The 16553-nt window shown below is 41.7% G+C and overlaps 1 protein-coding gene and 1 long non-coding RNA gene across 3 annotated transcripts; one reads left to right on the top strand and one right to left on the bottom strand.

Moving 5' to 3' along the window:
• Positions 1 to 4875: 4875 nt before the first annotated feature.
• On the top strand, positions 4876 to 10754 carry LOC121582266 (meiotic recombination protein REC114). 2 transcript variants are annotated; one of them, XM_045220711.1, is made up of 6 exons: positions 4876 to 5068; positions 5315 to 5404; positions 8137 to 8220; positions 8837 to 9031; positions 9607 to 9681; positions 10018 to 10754. In XM_045220711.1, exons 1-6 carry the CDS (start codon positions 4979 to 4981, stop codon positions 10180 to 10182), a joined length of 699 nt encoding a protein of 232 aa, XP_045076646.1. In that variant the 5' UTR covers positions 4876 to 4978; the 3' UTR covers positions 10183 to 10754. The 2 variants fall into 2 exon arrangements, with proteins under 2 accessions (XP_045076646.1, XP_041753889.1); XM_041897955.1 differs by having other exon boundaries at positions 8125 to 8220.
• Positions 10418 to 11852, bottom strand: LOC123490863. Its single transcript, XR_006661076.1, has 2 exons — positions 11687 to 11852; positions 10418 to 11509 (listed from the first exon to the last, which is right to left on the bottom strand). It is a non-coding gene; the product is annotated as an uncharacterized LOC123490863 (long non-coding RNA).
• Between the last annotated feature and the right edge of the window lie 4701 nt (positions 11853 to 16553).

Here is a 16553-nt window from a genome sequence, read left to right as displayed (position 1 = left end):
GGTGGAAACATCATGCTTTGGGGCTGTTTTTCTGCAAAGGGACCAGGACGACTGATCCGTGTAAAGGAAAGAATGAATGGGGCCATGTATCGTGAGATTTTGAGTGAAAACCTCCTTCCATCAGCAAGGGCATTGAAGATGAAACATGGCTGGGTCTTTCAGCATGACAATGATCCCAAACACACCGCCCGGGCAACGAAGGAGTGGCTTCGTAAGAAGCATTTCAAGGTCCTGGAGTGGCCTAGCTAGTCTCCAGATCTCAACCCCATAGAAAATCTTTGGAGGGAGTTGAAAGTCCGTGTTGCCCAGCGACAGCCCCAAAACATCACTGCTCTAGAGGAGATCTGCATGGAGGAATGGGCCAAAATACCAGCAACAGTGTGTGAAAACCTTGTGAAGACTTACAGAAAACGTTTGACCTGTGTCATTGCCAACAAAGGGTATATAAAAGTACAGTGATCCCTCGCCACTTCGCGGTTCACTTATCGCGGATTCGCTATTTCGCGGATTTTCATAATGCATTTTTTTTTTTTTGGTGCATTGTGCTCTGCATTCTGATTCGCTAAAAACTCTGCCGTAGAAACAGCTGTGAATCTGGCTAAACAGATTGGAGGAGACGGCTTTAATGACATGAGTCCGGATGACATAAACGCCCTGATTGATGGAGACGCACAGCCGCTGACCGATGCAGAGCTGGCAGAAATGACAAAGCCACAAAGCGACGATGAAAGAGAAGAGGGAGAAGAGGACACGAGAGATGAGGAGGAAGGACTAACGCTTGGTCGCTTAGCAACCATGGTGCGAATGGCCACTGAACTTAAGCGAGTAGCTGAGGAATGGGACCCTTTGATGAGCCGTTCGTTACAGTTCTCCAACGTAATCGATGGTGGCATGTCGGTGTACAAGGATCTTTTTGCAAAGAAGAAAAAAGAGCGACAACAGCTGCCTATCACTATGTTCTTCTCCCGAACAAACACACCTGCACCGCGGGCTTCAGAAGAAGAGAACACTGCAGAGCGCAGTCAGGATGCAGCGGCCCAGTCTGAAGAGCAGTGAAACGGCCTACACGTGAGTCACTGTATTTGTATACATGTAATAGTTGCTAATTGTAAAAAAAAAAAAGTTTTCTATTTCGCGGATTTCACTTATCGCGGGTCATTTTCGGAACGTAACCCCCGCGATAAACGAGGGATTACTGTATTGAGAAACTATTGTTATTAACCAAATACTTATTTTCCACCATAATTTGCAAATAAATGCATTAAAAATCCTACAATGTGATTTTCTGGAATTTTTTTTCTCATTTTGTCTGTCATAGTTGACGTGTACCTATGATGAAAATTACAGGCCTCTCTCATCTTTTTAAGTGGGAGAACTTGCACAATTGGTGGCTGACAATACTTTTTTCCCCCACTGTAACAAAGTATTGAGAAACTTTTGTTATTGACCAAATACTTATTTTCCACCATAATTTGCAAATAAATTCATTAAAAATCCTACAATGTGATTTTCAGGAATTTTTTTCTCATTTTGTCTGTCATAGTTGACGTGTACCTATGATGAAAATTACAGGCCTCTCTCATCTTTTTAAGTGGGAGAACTTGCACAATTGGTGGCTGACTAAATACTTTTTTTCCCCACTGTAGGCTGTGGTAAGCTATCTCATGAATTGATATAATGTATCCAAGTGAGCAGACACTTAAGGCTGATTCATGAATGGTTCACGCCTGATGCCCTCAATTGCCCTTCATGCCCGCTCCCATACCCAATAATTCTGTATTTCTTTGTGACTAACTTGTATACAGGTAGACCAGAAAAGCCACATCCCTGATTGGCAGATGAGTGGCAACCCTGATTAGAAGCACCTGCTGCTAATCAGTTGTTCCCTATAAATGCTGTTTTGAATTTAAATAAAATTGTACCTACGCACTGAAGAAGGCAGTAAAAATAACAAAAAAATCTAAAAATGAAGTAAGCTTTATGCGACATCTTTTTGAGTGTGGACCTATTATACCTTTTATTATAGCTTTTGCCTATAGCCTAATGACATAGCCTAATGATGCAATGCAGGAAATGTAAAACTTGTAGTGTATTTGAGGTTTAAATAGGCTTATGAAGTTTGAAATGTCCACTTTGAAATTTCAGACTTGATTTTCCCTTATGAAAAATGTATTAACCCATACAAAAAATGTCATTTAATTATAATCTACATAATAATTCACATTTCCTGTTGCTGCAGGATTATTTTCCTGATGTTGCAAACATGGCTTAAATCAAGATCCTACATCTGTACACTACACTGACCACAGTCACATGCACACCAATATCCCATTATTATTAGGGATACTCAAGTATTCCGTTTTTTAGTTGACACATAAACATCATATTCCGTTTACAATAACCCGAAAAAGCTTGTATCTCGGTTATGAGAAACCCGGATAAGATGCCTGGGATATGCAGATCTTAGACGGGATACTGAGGCATGTAAACATCGTATCACCTTTACTGTTGTTTTTCGCAGTCTGCGCAGGCTAGGTTTCGGATAACATGGGTGGCGATGTTAACATCTGATTATCAAACAAATCACTTCAAATAATAATTATTTATTTTGCAGATAATCTGTACTGGACCGTATAGCCTGGCTACTTTCACCCCTAATTTTAATTGTTTCTGCTTATAATTTCTGCCAATTGGTAGTCCATATTATAATTTCAGACATTTTGTTGGACATTTGGTAGGCCATTTGTATGTCAACTATAGTTAAGATACATGCAGCTTCTCTTCTTTCATAACTTGTTGCCCCAGAAGACTAAATAAAGTAGTGCTCACCAGAATAATGTCTTACATTGATAGAATGAATGCATTAGTAATCTAGGTAACAATAGTAAAGTTGTCTGTTTTGTTTAGGGACCGGGAAGAAAACGCAATTACTCCAAAACAGTTGAAAGATTGGTCCTGTGCAAAGTGTCCAAATGTCATCAGTTTGACCAGTTTTAAGGAAATGAAAAGCTGAGAAAACGATTAAACAAGACTTCAGTTGGTCTTGGGTGCATATTTTAAGTGGCTCAAAATCAGTGGAGGCTCCTCAGAGGAGGAAGGGGAGGACTATCCTCCTCACTGAATTTCATAAAAATAAAAATAGTGAAACATTAAAAAAGTTACCCTTTTTAGATAAAACTAGGCCTATACTAAATATATTCACTTCACCAAATAATTGATTAAAACACACTGTTTTGCAATGAAGGTCTACAGTAGCCCCAACAGCACTCTGTAGGGTAGCACCATGGTGTAGCCGGGGGACAGCTAGCTTCTGTCCTCTTCTGGGTACATTGAATTCAATATAAAACCCAGGAGGCTCATGGCTCTCACCCACTTCCATAGACTTACACAGTAATTATGACAACTTCTGGAGGATGCCCTCCAACTTATCTGAGCTTTTGCAGCATGAACTGACATGTTGTCCACCCAATCAAACAATCAGAGAATGAATCTAGTACTGAAAGCATAAGCTACAGCTAGCTAGCACTGCAGTGCATGGTGAGTAGTTGACTCAACGAGAGTGAAAGACAATAGTTGAACAGTTTTGAACAAATGTATTGATATAAAAATGAAGGAAAAGCAAGAGAGAGAGAGAGAGAGCTATATTATGTGGTTATGATATGAAGGTTTGGCTTGGAAAGGTTTTTTCACCTGGTCACAGACAGCTGATGTGTTGTTCACTGAAGTCCACAACGGAAAAGGTGAGAGGAAGAGAGCGTGTAGATGCGAGAAGGAATGTTCAGAATGTTCATGCTGTTTGTATGTGGTTGCTATGAAAGTGAACTGTGTTTGCGTGTGATCAGGGGTGTATTCATTCCCCAAATTCTGTTGAAATACAGTTCTTAAACAGAAGCAAACGGAACGAAATGGGGATAAACATACCTGAATTTGTCCAATAGAAACTCTCGTTTGCAACTGTTGGACTAACGATTACACCCTAGATCAGCTAGATGCAGGCAAGAGTGTGCAAGGCGGTACTGAATGTGCCACTGTCTGTCACCTTGATTACTTACATTTTTCTCTCGACCTGTGCACCTAAGTTGTAAACTTTCATTCATAGGCTAGGTTGTACCAACCTCATGATGGGGTATTGGGAAAATTAGAGTATCATGTAGTAGTAGCCTAAACCTATCGATGTTACATTGAGCGGTGAATGGAATATGAATGACTGTCATCCAATATGCTGTAATAGAAATAAGGCAATGCTCATAAAAAAAAGATATCATCCTCCCTCATCTTAAACATCAGCAACCACCACTGGTGAAATACTGTCTGCTTGCAAAACAGAGTCAAACATAACACATTACATTACATGCTCATTCGCATTTTCTCAAGAGATGCTGAAAGAAATCATATTTCTCCACTCCTGTTCCCGAGACAAAATTAACATTTGTTGTATAATTTTACTGCAAAAAAGGAGAAACTAGTTAAATTATATTAGGTTATTGGCCTACAGTCAGTATGCATATTTCAGTTAATATTCCATATACATTTATGAGGAATATTATATTTATTCATGGATACAGGGATACTCGTGAGCGGGATATCAAAGGTGCATGTAAACACCTTATGCCGAATAAAACCTTAAACGGTATATGAGATATAACTACTGTGCTCATGTAAACGTGGTCACTATTCTAATCCAGCACCACTAACATTTCACTCAGCTAATCAAAGGTTGAGCAATGGAGCCTGGGGATTAGGTTAGAGTTGAGTAGGTGCAACTGCTGTGGTGTGCTGTGCTGGGCTAGCATAAAAAAAAGTGCACTTCTTGGATCCCCAGCCAGAATCCAGCGCATGCGCGCGCACCCAGAAACACAATCTACCTGGGTGACTCATGAGCTCGCAAATTTCTGGTTTTCCCGCGCTCATCGCGGCAAACAAACGTGGCTAGCTAGATAGCGTTAGCTCTTCTGAGATATATATATATTTTTTACAAATGGCAATTGTACATAAATCTATATGGAGGTTGAAACGCTTTGGACGTTTTTTGCCTGGGACCAAAGAAGACGGCGGTAATCCATGGAAGGTGACATGAGTTGTCTAGGCCAAAATTCCCGACATCTGTTTTATTTGTGATAACGCTAGCTAACGTTAGCTACCTAACGACCCTTGCTAGCTAGGCTAACACAGTTGTTTACAAATGTTTAGGACATTAGCAAATCAAATTGTTATAGGCCTACACTTTACATTATGGTTATTGAATGAACTTGCCTCAGATGTGATGTGAATCATCTAGCTGTAGATGTTGAAAAATGTGTCTTAACTTCTCTAGCTGTTTGAGCCCAGTGAAAGTGCGGGTGAATTGGTGCTCACCATTGTGGAATCCGGTCATATGCTGGTGTCCCAAGGCCACGATCTTCTGGTAAGTGAGTTGAGGTCTGACTAAGTTAGATGCCCTTTGATGTCCGAAAGTCAAGTCATTCCTGGATGGATCTGGACCTAGTTTTTACAGTATTTGATCTAGGCCAAGTAACAATGTAACGTTACCCAAATAAGCTTATATAGCCTTAAAATATCCCCCAATATATTCAGTAACTCATTATTATATACCAAATTATTGACAAATGTACACCCCATAGACATAATAGCTGTTATTGTCCAACCTGCACTCATTGTTGGTGTAATTATACACGGAGTTTACAAAACATTAGGAACACCTGCTCTTTCCATGACATACTGACCATGTGAATCCAGGTGAAAGCTATGAACCCTTATTGATGTCACTTGTTAAATCCACTTCAATCAGTGTAGATAAAGGGGAGGAGACAGGTTAAAACATGCTTTTTAAGCCTTGAGACAATTGAAACATTGATTGTGTATGTGTGCCATTCAGAGGGTGAATGGGCACGACAAAAGATTGCAGTGTCTTTGAACTGGGTATGGTAGTAGGTGCCAGGCGCACCGGTTTGAGTGTGTCAAGAACTGCAACGCTAATGGGTTTTTCACGCTCAACAGTTTCCCGTGTGCATCAAGAATGGTCCACCACCCAAAGGACAGCCAGCCAACTTGACACAACTGTGGGAAGGATTGGGGTCAACATGGGCCAGCATCCCTGTGGAATGCTTTCGACACCTTGTAGAGTCCTCCATGCCCCGAAGAATTTAGGCTATTCTGTGGGCAAAAGGGGTGCAACTCAATGTTAGAAAGGTGTTCCTAATGTTTTGTACACTCAGTGTATAATGCAGCACTTGTGATTATTTTAAAATGTATTAACAAATAGTTTGCCTACTAACTCTGGCTAGTCTAAGCTTAGATCTCCACTGTTAGGCTTATAGGCAGATAGCCTAGCTATGGATACAATTTTATGTGTTTGCAACAATGTTAAAAAGTGACCCCAATTTTAGTATTCAAATTACTTGATTCCAAGTCCTTGGAAATACAGGGAACTAGAACAAATACTGAACACCAGCTATGTTGCTGCTATACACAGAATAGCGCCTGTGTTAGTGTGTAGTTCATCCTGTGCCTTCTCAAGATTCACTGCCAGACTCTGTGTGCAGCTGAGAGACTCCGATATCTTAGCACAATAAGCAGGATTTGCTGTAGAAACACAACGGCCGTAGCTGCACTATGCCACATTGAGTACTGCATGGAAAGTGGCTACAGCTATCTTGCTGAGCCAGGGTGCCAGGCAAGGCTACATGCTTATTCAGGTCAGGACACAAAGTGCTCTCTGACAAAAGGGGATAGCGGTCATTGATAGATCGGCGCCCTTAATCTTAATGCTCTTGAGTATCTTTCAATACAGAGAGATTACAGTAGGACACAGTGGCTGAAGCCAGGGGAGTCCCAACTGAATGATGATGCCATATTAGGTTGAACCATGGTAGAGGAGAGAGGGTTATTAAGTGTAATCATTATCCAGATTACTCCTGATCCAAGATATCGTGTAATGGGGGTTTTCTCTCATTTTTTGGAGGAAGGAGGGGGGATTGGGATTATAGGAAATGGAACCTCTCAACCTGACTCAGATAACTAACCATGTCTCAGAAAACGACTTGCTATGCCTCACAGAATTACTTGAAGACAAGTCTTGTTCAAATTATGTCATGTGATTCCTTCCTGATATAATAATTTGCAACTAAAAATAAGAATTTGATCTAATCCCTTCGAAACATCTCAGTGGAGTAGGAAAATTGAAATCTGTTTTGAATCTAGAAGTATGGAGCTGAAATGTAATGTTTTATGTAACAGAGCTGAGTAGAGTATCCATCCCTCCAGTGCGCTGAAGTCCATTTGAAATGGAGAAAACATAACTTGCAGTATCTTTATCACTAAGAAGGATCTGTTGCTATGGTAAAATGTTATTCCAAATATAATGTCATAAAGCTAGCATTTCCCAGTGCTCAGGCCAAGGTCTAACACATTTTCTATCATTATTAATGTGCATAAAGCAACTACTGTCTCCTGTCAACACAGCAGGCAGCAGGTATTATTGGCCTATATTTCACTGGTACATTTCAACGCAAATTCTAAGACTGAAGAAACTATACTAAACAGAATAGTGTTTAAATAGATTTAGACTTTAGTTGATGTTAAATAGTTACAAATTGTAAGGTGTCAGACATAATTTCAAAGTATTCAGTGTATTCAGGGTAGTGTAATTTTTCACTTGGTTAGAAAAGTGCTGATTCATACATGGAACTAAACTAACACCTGTTTTTATTCATTGTAGCCTAAACATGGAGAGATTTCTACTCAAGAGACTATGACTCTATCAAAACGAATATTTAGTACGACAACATTCAGCCTCCAACAGCTGGTTGTTTGAGATGGAGATAGAAGTTATCTATCCAAATACATACTGATGGCATGCTGCTGGTCACAGGGGCTGGATGGGTTTCTGAGTCAATAGAGCCCCCTGGAGGCGTGCTTATGTCATTTCAGATCATTTGAAATTGCTCCTGCTAACCAAAAGTAGAGCTGTGATTGCTGAATGCTCGGTCTGATACTGTTAAATGGACTTGTATGTCTCATTGAAGACATGAGGTTTAGCTGTGTGCCCTATCCAATTTGACTTTGGTTTTACTACCATGACTGTTGTTTGTTTACCATTGTTTGTCAGTCTGATTGTTGTGCTAGTGCATTTTTCAGGATGGGTTTTCCTTGCTTGATGCTCCAAGCTTCCTCAAAGTTCAGCAGAAATCAGATACCCTGCTGTTCCGTCTGACTGTTAAGGTGGGTTGCTAAAGTTATATTCTTGGAGATATGTCATATATGGATTGCAAGCCTTTATTTGCTTTTAGAAACAACACCATTTTTTAAATAGAAGCTAGCTACAGTATACAAGAGTCTACATACCAAATTGTATTATTATTCTAGCACCTACTTTTATATGAAACTTAGGCTAATGTTGACTACAAGGCAACACTGGAATTTTACAGTCGGTAATTTCCCCACAATTTGTATAGTGGCAGCTTTATTTACCATAGCCAGATTTCACATTGACATTAGTGTGGCAGAGCCGATGTTTGGCAGGGGTGGCTGTGCTGAGACAACAGTGTAATTGGTCATTAAATGGCCTGAATTAAGGGGATCTGAGGCCTGACACGATGCATTTTGAACAGTCTTGGCACAACTAGCTGGCTGTGAGTGGTGCTTTGGCTGTCCATATTCTGCCAACGGCCTGGCTTGTGAGTGATATGTAGGCTAAATAAGTGTTGTAGGTAAGTGTGACTGTGATGAATTGTAAGTGGCATGTCAAGCTTGTAGTCTGCTGGTCAAGATTGCCTCAGTAGCGGTGAAGAGGAGATATAGGCTAGCTCTCAAACAAAACATTTCTGTGTATGTGCAGGGGGAGAGCCGTCTGATGAGGATGCAGTTCAGTGGTAGCAGCAGGGCTGAGGCTCTGGAGGAGTGTGGCAGTGCAGTACTCAGACTGAAGGAGTACCTGCCTGTCACCACACAGGGGGGGCCCCCACCACCACCACTCAGCTGCCCCCCAACATCCAATCAGCCCCCTACCAAGACCACTGCACAGGATCAACAGGTACTCAACAACACATACACTGAAAACATGTAGCCACGTATTGCATCAGGAAAGTGTATTTTGGAACATCTGAATTGGAACAGCTCCTGCAATACATTAACTAATTGAAATGAGTGCAGTGCGTGGTTTTTTTCCACCTTTGTTGCTGTTCTTATTTTAAGAATGTTATTCTTCATAATGTAAACTAGTTAATGAGGGACTAAAGTTGCTGTTGTTTCAGTAAGAATCACCCACTAGATGGTGCTATTTACAAGCATGAAAACAAAATAGCTTGTTTAATACTGGATGGCACTGGAACAAACTAGGTTAATATGGATTTTATGTATGAATCAATGACAATGTGTGATATGTTAATCCTTAACCTCCCGACACAGAAGGGGGAGAAATTAAACCAACGATAAACACAATCACACACATTTGAAAAAGCTCTCAGTGAGGATGAAAGGGCCGTGGTGACTGAGGGAAATCTTTTAATAAATGATGAAGCTATGATGCAGCTTAACCTCCCTTGGTGTGTTACCCTGTAAAGTCCTGTGGCAGTAGTAACATATTTCTTTTTAACCGTGTGTCATCAGGCGGGTGCTGGGGAGGCTATGGCTACTGAACCCGAGGTCGTCCAGGGCTCTTTATCCATCAAACGTCTTACCCAGGTAGGTTGGTACTGACACCACACAGTGATTAGATAGATGACTGATGAATGCTGAGGGTGATGATCACTTGATGGAGGTTGATAATCGCGCAAGCTGAATAAATAGTAGCTATTTAACATTCAGGAGTGTGATTACGGCTCTCACCCATGGAGCTTGAATGTAACATACACTTAATCGGCTCTTATTTGTTGTTATTCCCCGCCACTACTGAAGTGTAGGGTAGGCCACTGAAATAATTAACACCTAACTGACTTGGGCGATTATAATTAGCCGATATCATGGATGTAATTATATACAAACAAATCCCAGATCCCTGGTCTATCTATTTTTCCTCAGCACTTCCTGGGCGAGCATGGTCTGTCCTTGCCCCTGGTGTACCGCCACAGTGCTCTGTTCCGTGGGGAGCTGGAGCCCTTCCTCCGCCTGTGTCTCTTGGACCCCAGCTTCCCTGCCTTGGTGGAGGAGGTGGAGGGGGAGCTGAAGAGAGTGCTCCAGGACTGAGGAGCTGAAGCTCATCAACACAAACAGCCAGAGGGAGACAGGTCAACTCACTACACACGGTACACATGTGGGTGGGAGGTGGGTTTTGGAAGAGTTGGGGGTTGGGTTGTTCTTCATGCTGCTGATTGTGGAAATGTGTGCTGGAACATAGTGATCATTGTGTTGTAGGAGGATATTTAAACCGGCACAACTGTTGTGGTTTCTAGAAAGGATTTTCCAGGCAAAAAAAACGAAATGTATTTTGGAGCCTTTTATTTTCAAAAAGGTATTGGTCTCGTATGTTATTGGTCTCATATGTTTTATCGTGGCTAGAGATACCGTAGCTCCTTCCATTCCCACCCTAATGTAGGTCCATTTGCACTGCAATACACATGGATACACTGTATTTATAGGAGAGTAGTCATGCAGCTACAGCAGTGCATTTTGCTATACCAGCTTCCAAGTGATCCCACAATATTAAAGCTTCACTGAGAAAAACAAACTGCCCCCAATATATCTATATATGAATACATATTGCATAGGATAATAGCCATGCTGTACAATTTCATAAAAAAAAAAATGAATGAATTAAGTTGGGAAATATAAAATGTATTTTTTTCTTTACATACAGTATTTGCTATCATTTGAACACTCGTACCTCAACATATACAAGACATCCTAAGTTACTCTGAAAAATAAAAATAAACACTTACTTGTCATTTTATTTATAACTAGATAGATTATAGTAGTCATTTTCTGTAATCATTTTCAAGTAAATACTGCCAGACATTGAATCCCTTGCATCACATTTTCACTATAATGGCTGTTAAGAGTGGACTTTCCTTTCACTAAATCAAACATAGTTTAATGACAATGAATCAGCTGTACAAAGTTATTTTAAGAATATAACAGTATTTTTCAGTTCAGGACAATTTCATAAAAAAACATAATTCATTTGGACGCAAAATAGCCACACAGACATGAGGGAAAACAACAAAGTCTATTCTGGGCATCCTATTGCGTAATAATTTGCATGCGTTTTACATGATATGTAATACAAAAAGGATCACCTCTGGTTGGAGGACATGATAAAATGAATAAAAGAGACATCAAACGGCACACAAAAAAGATGTGCACACCTTTCATGATGGAATTAGTCATCTTTCCGTCCAGGACTGTTCATGTAAGACTGAATAAGGCATGCTTAAGACAGCCATCTTGTTATTTTCTGCCAGTGTTACGCTGTTATTGTTTTTTCTCATAAGAGAGACGAGATATGCTTCATTAAAAATTGCCTGGAGCTCCCTCCTCAGATACCTTCATATGGTCAAGATATGCAGTTAGTCATCTGTTAATGAAAATCGGAGGAGGAAGGCGTTAGTATACCCTGTGCACATGATCACATTCCTACAGTATATCACTTAGTTCCCTGTTGACTTCCATATGCCTCAGATTCCTTTTTCTAAAGGCCAGAATACTCACTACAACGAGTAGCTTCTCATTGTATAAAGGCCAGAATACTTACTGCAACGAGTAGCTTCTCATTTCGTATTCCTCTGGCGCACGTTTTTGTCTTTGTGGTTGTTTGTCGAATTTGTTTTCCTAGTGAAGAAATATAATTTAGTCAATTCCAGGGGGAAATTATGAGATGTACAGTGGGGAAAAAAAGTATTTAGTCAACCACCAATTGTGCAAGTTCTCCCACTTAAAAAGATGAGAGAGGCCTGTAATTTTCATCATAGGTACACGTCAACTATGACAGACAAAATGAGATTTTTTTTCCAGAAAATCACATTGTAGGATTTGTAATGAATTTATTTGCAAATTATGGTGGAAAATAAGTATTTGGTCAATAACAAAAGTTTCTCAATACTTTGTTATATACCCTTTGTTGACAATGACACAGGTCAAACGTTTTCTGTAAGTCTTCACAAGGTTTTCACACACTGTTGCTGGTATTTTGGCCCATTCCTCCATGCAGATCTCCTCTAGAGCAGTGATGTTTTGGGGCTGTCGCTGGGCAACACAGACTTTCAACTCCCTCCAAAGATTTTCTATGGGGTTGAGATCTGGAGACTGGCTAGGCCACTCCAGGACCTTGAAATGCTTCTTACGAAGCCACTCCTTCGTTGCCCGGGCGGTGTGTTTGGGATCATTGTCATGCTGAAAGACCCAGCCACGTTTCATCTTCAATGCCCTTGCTGATGGAAGGAGGTTTTCACTCAAAATCTCACGATACATGGCCCCATTCATTCTTTCCTTTACACGGATCAGTCGTCCTGTTCCCTTTGCAGAAAAACAGCCCCAAAGCATGATGTTTCCACCCCCATGCTTCACAGTAGGTATGGTGTTCTTTGGATGCAACTCAGCATTCTTTGTCCTCCAAACACGACGAGTTGAGTTTTTACCAAAAAGTTATATTTTGGTTTCATCTGACCATATGACATTCTCCCAATCCTCTTCTGGATCATCCAAATGCACTCTATCAAACTTCAGATGGGCCTGGACAAGCAGGGGGACACGTCTGGCAGTGCAGGATTTGAGTCCCTGGCGGCGTAGTGTGTTACTGATGGTAGGCTTTGTTACTTTGGTCCCAGCTCTCTGCAGGTCATTCACTAGGTCCCCCCGTGTGGTTCTGGGATTTTTGCTCACCGTTCTTGTGATCATTTTGACCCCACGGGGTGAGATCTTGCGTGGAGCCCCAGATCGAGGGAGATTATATGGTCTTGTATGTCTTCCATTTCCTAATAATTGCTCCCACAGTTGATTTCTTCAAACCAAGCTGCTTACCTATTGCAGATTCAGTCTTCCCAGCCTGGTGCAGGTCTACAATTTTGTTTCTGGTGTCCTTTGACAGCTCTTTGGTCTTGGCCATAGTGGAGTTTGGAGTGTGACTGTTTGAGGTTGTGGACAGGTGTCTTTTATACTGATAACAAGTTCAAACAGGTGCCATTAATACAGGTAACGAGTGGAGGACAGAGGAGCCTCTTAAAGAAGAAGTTACAGGTCTGTGAGAGCCAGAAATCTTGCTTGTTTGTAGGTGACCAAATACTTATTTTCCACCATAATTTGCAAATAAATTCATAAAAAATCCTACAATGTGATTTTCTGGATTTTCTTTTCTGAATTTGTCTGTCATAGTTGACGTGTACCTATGATGAAAATTACAGGCCTCTCTCATCTTTTTAAGTGGGAGAACTTGCACAATTGGTGGCTGACTAAATACTTTTTTCCCCCACCAATTGTATGATTTTTAAGTAATTAATTTGCATTTTATGGCATGACATAAGTATTTGATACATCAGAAAAGCAGAACTTAATATTTGGTACAGAAACCTTTGTTTGCAATTACAGAGATCATACGTTTCCTGTAGGTCTTGACCAGGTTTGCACACACTGCAGCAGGGATTTTGGCCCACTCCTCCATACAGACCTTCTCCAGATCCTTCAGGTTTCGGGGCTATCGCTGGGCAATACGGACTTTCAGCTCCCTCCAAATATTTTCTATTGGGTTCAGGTCTGGAGACTGGCTAGGCCACTCCACGACCTTGAGATGCTTCTTACGGAGCCACTCCTTAGTTGCCCAGGTTGTGTGTTTCGGGTCGTTGTCATGCTGGAAGACCCAGCCACGACCCATCTTCAATGCTCTTACTGAGGGAAGGAGGTTGTTGGCCAAGATCTCTCGATACATGGCCCCATCCATCCTCCCCTCAATACGGTGCAGTCGTCCTGTCCCCTTTGCAGAAAAGCATCCCCAAAGAATGATGTTTCCACCTCCATGCTTCATGGTTGGGATGGTGTTCTTGGGGTTGTACTCATCCTTCTTCTTCCTCCAAACACGGCGAGTGGAGTTTAGACCAAAAAGCTATATTTTTTGTCTCATCAGACCACATGACCTTCTCCCATTCCTCCTCTGGATCATCCAGATGGTCATTGGCAAACTTCAGACCGGCCTGGACATGCGCTGGCTTGAGCAGGGGGACCTTGCGTGCGCTGCAGGATTTTAATCCATGACGGCGTAGTGTGTTACTAATGGTTTTCTTTGAGACTGTGGTCCCAGCTCTCTTCAGGTCATTGACCAGGTCCTGCCGTGTAGTTCTGGGCTGATCCCTCACCTTCCTCATGATCATTGATGCCCCACGAGGTGAGATCTTGCATGGACCCCCAGACCGAGGATGATTGACCGTCATCTTGAACTTCTTCCATTTTCTAATAATTGCGCCAACAGTTGTTGCCTTCTCACCAAGCTGCTTGCCTATTGTCCTGTAGCCCATCCCAGCCTTGTGCAGGTCTACAATTTTATCCCTGATGTCCTTACACAGCTCTCTGGTCTTGGCCAATGTGGAGAGGTTGGAGTCTGTTTGATTGAGTGTGTGGACAGGTGTCTTTTATACAGGTAACGAGTTTAAACAGGTGCAGTTAATACAGGTAATGAGTGGAGAACAGGAGGGCTTCTTAAAGAAAAACTAACAGGTCTGTGAGAGCCGGAATTCTTACTGGTTGATAGGTGATCAAATACTTATGTCATGCAATAAAATGCAAATTAATTATTTAAAAATCATACAATGATTTTCTGGATTTTTGTTTTAGATTCAGTCTCTCACAGTTGAAGTGTACCTATGATAACAATTACAGACCTCTACATGCTTTGTAAGTAGGAAAACCTGCAAAATCGGCAGTGTATCAAATACTCCCCACTGTATGTGTGTGTATACATTTACATTTGACATTTTAGTCATTTAGCAGACGCTCTTATCCAGAGCGACTTACAGTTAGTGCATAGATTATTTTATATTTATCATACTGGCCCCCCATGGGAATCGAACCCACAACCCTGGCGTTGCAAACGCCATGATCTACCAACTGAGCTACATCCCTGCCGGCCATTCCCTCCCCTACCCTGGACGACGCTGGGCCAATTATGCGCCGCCCCATGGGTCTCCCGGTCGCGGCCGGCTACGACAGAGCCTGGATATATATATATATATACAGTGTGGGAAAAAAGTATTTGATCCCCTGCTGATTTTGTACGTTTGCCCACTGACAAAGAAATGATCAGTCTATAATTTTAATGGTAGGTTTATTTGAACAGTGAGAGACAGAACAACAACAAAAAAATCCAGAAAAACGCATGTCAAAAATGTTATAAATTGATTTGCATTTTAATGAAGGAAATAAGTATTTGACCCCCTCTCAATCAGAAAGAGTTCTGGCTCCCAGGTGTCTTTTATACAGCTAACGAGCTGAGATTAGGAGCACACTCTTAAAGGGAGTGCTCCTAATCTCAGTTTGTTACTTGTATAAAAGACACCTGTCCACAGAAGCAATCAATCAATCAGATTCCAAACTCTCCACCATGGCCAAGACCAAAGAGCTCTCCAAGGATGTCAGGGACAAGATTGTAGACCTACACAAGGCTGGAATGGGCTACAAGACCATCACCAAGCAGCTTGGTGAGAAGGTGACAACAGTTGGTGCGATTATTCTCAAATGGAAGAAACACAAAAGAACTGTCAATCTCCCTCGGCCTGGGGCACCATGCAAGATCTCACCTCGTGGAGTTGCAATGATCATGAGAACGGTGAGGAATCAGCCCAGAACTACACGGGAGGATCTTGTCAATGATCTCAAGGCAGCTGTGACCATAGTCACCAAGAAAACAATTGGTAACACACTATGCCGTGAAGGACTGAAATCCTGCAGCGCCCGCAAGGTCCCCCTGCTCAAGAAAGCATATACAGGGCCGTCTGAAGTTTGCCAATTAATATCTGAATGATTCAGAGGAGAACTGGGTGAAATTGTTGTGGTCAGATGAGACTAAAATGGAGCTCTTTGGCATCAACTCAACTCGCCGTGTTTGGAGGAGGAGGAATGCTGCCTATGACCCCAAGAACACCATCCCCACCGTCAAACATGGAGGTGGAAACATTATGCTTTGGGGGTGTTTTTCTGCTAAGGGGACAGGACAATTTCACCGCATCAAAGGGACGATGGATGGGGCCATGTACTGTCAAATCTTGGGTGAGAACCTCCTTCCCTCAGCCAGGGCATTGAAAATGGGTCGTGGGTGGGTATTCCAGCATGACAATGACCCAAAACACATGGCCAAGGCAACAAAGGAGTGGCTCAAGAAGAAGCACATTAAGGTCCTGTAGTGGCCTAGCCAGTCTCCAGACCTTAATCCCATAGAAAATCTGTGGAGGGAGCTGAAGGTTGGAGTTGCCAAACGTCAGCCTCGAAACCTTAATGACTTGGAGAAGATCTGCAAAGAGGAGTGGAACAAAATCCCTCCTGAGATGTGTGCAAACCTGGTGGCCAACTACAAGAAACGTCTGACCTTTGTGATTGCCAACAAGGGTTTTGCCACCAAGTACTAAGTCATGTTTTGCAGA

The sequence above is a fragment of the Coregonus clupeaformis genome, unplaced genomic scaffold (assembly GCF_020615455.1).
Source record: "Coregonus clupeaformis isolate EN_2021a unplaced genomic scaffold, ASM2061545v1 scaf5161, whole genome shotgun sequence".
Lineage (NCBI taxonomy): Eukaryota > Metazoa > Chordata > Actinopteri > Salmoniformes > Salmonidae > Coregonus > Coregonus clupeaformis.
The sequence above is the reverse complement of the archived record's forward strand: the minus strand, read 5'-3'. Positions and strand labels throughout refer to the sequence as shown.

Coding starts and splice junctions, on each gene's coding strand:
- LOC121582266 (XM_041897955.1), top strand. CDS start 4,979: ATGGCAATTGTACATAAATCTATATGGAGGTTGAAACGCTTTGGACGT. Junction 8,221..8,836: donor TGTTCCGTCTGACTGTTAAG/GTGGGTTGCTAA, acceptor GTGTATGTGCAG/GGGGAGAGCCGTCTGATGAG. Junction 9,032..9,606: donor CCACTGCACAGGATCAACAG/GTACTCAACAAC, acceptor GTGTGTCATCAG/GCGGGTGCTGGGGAGGCTAT.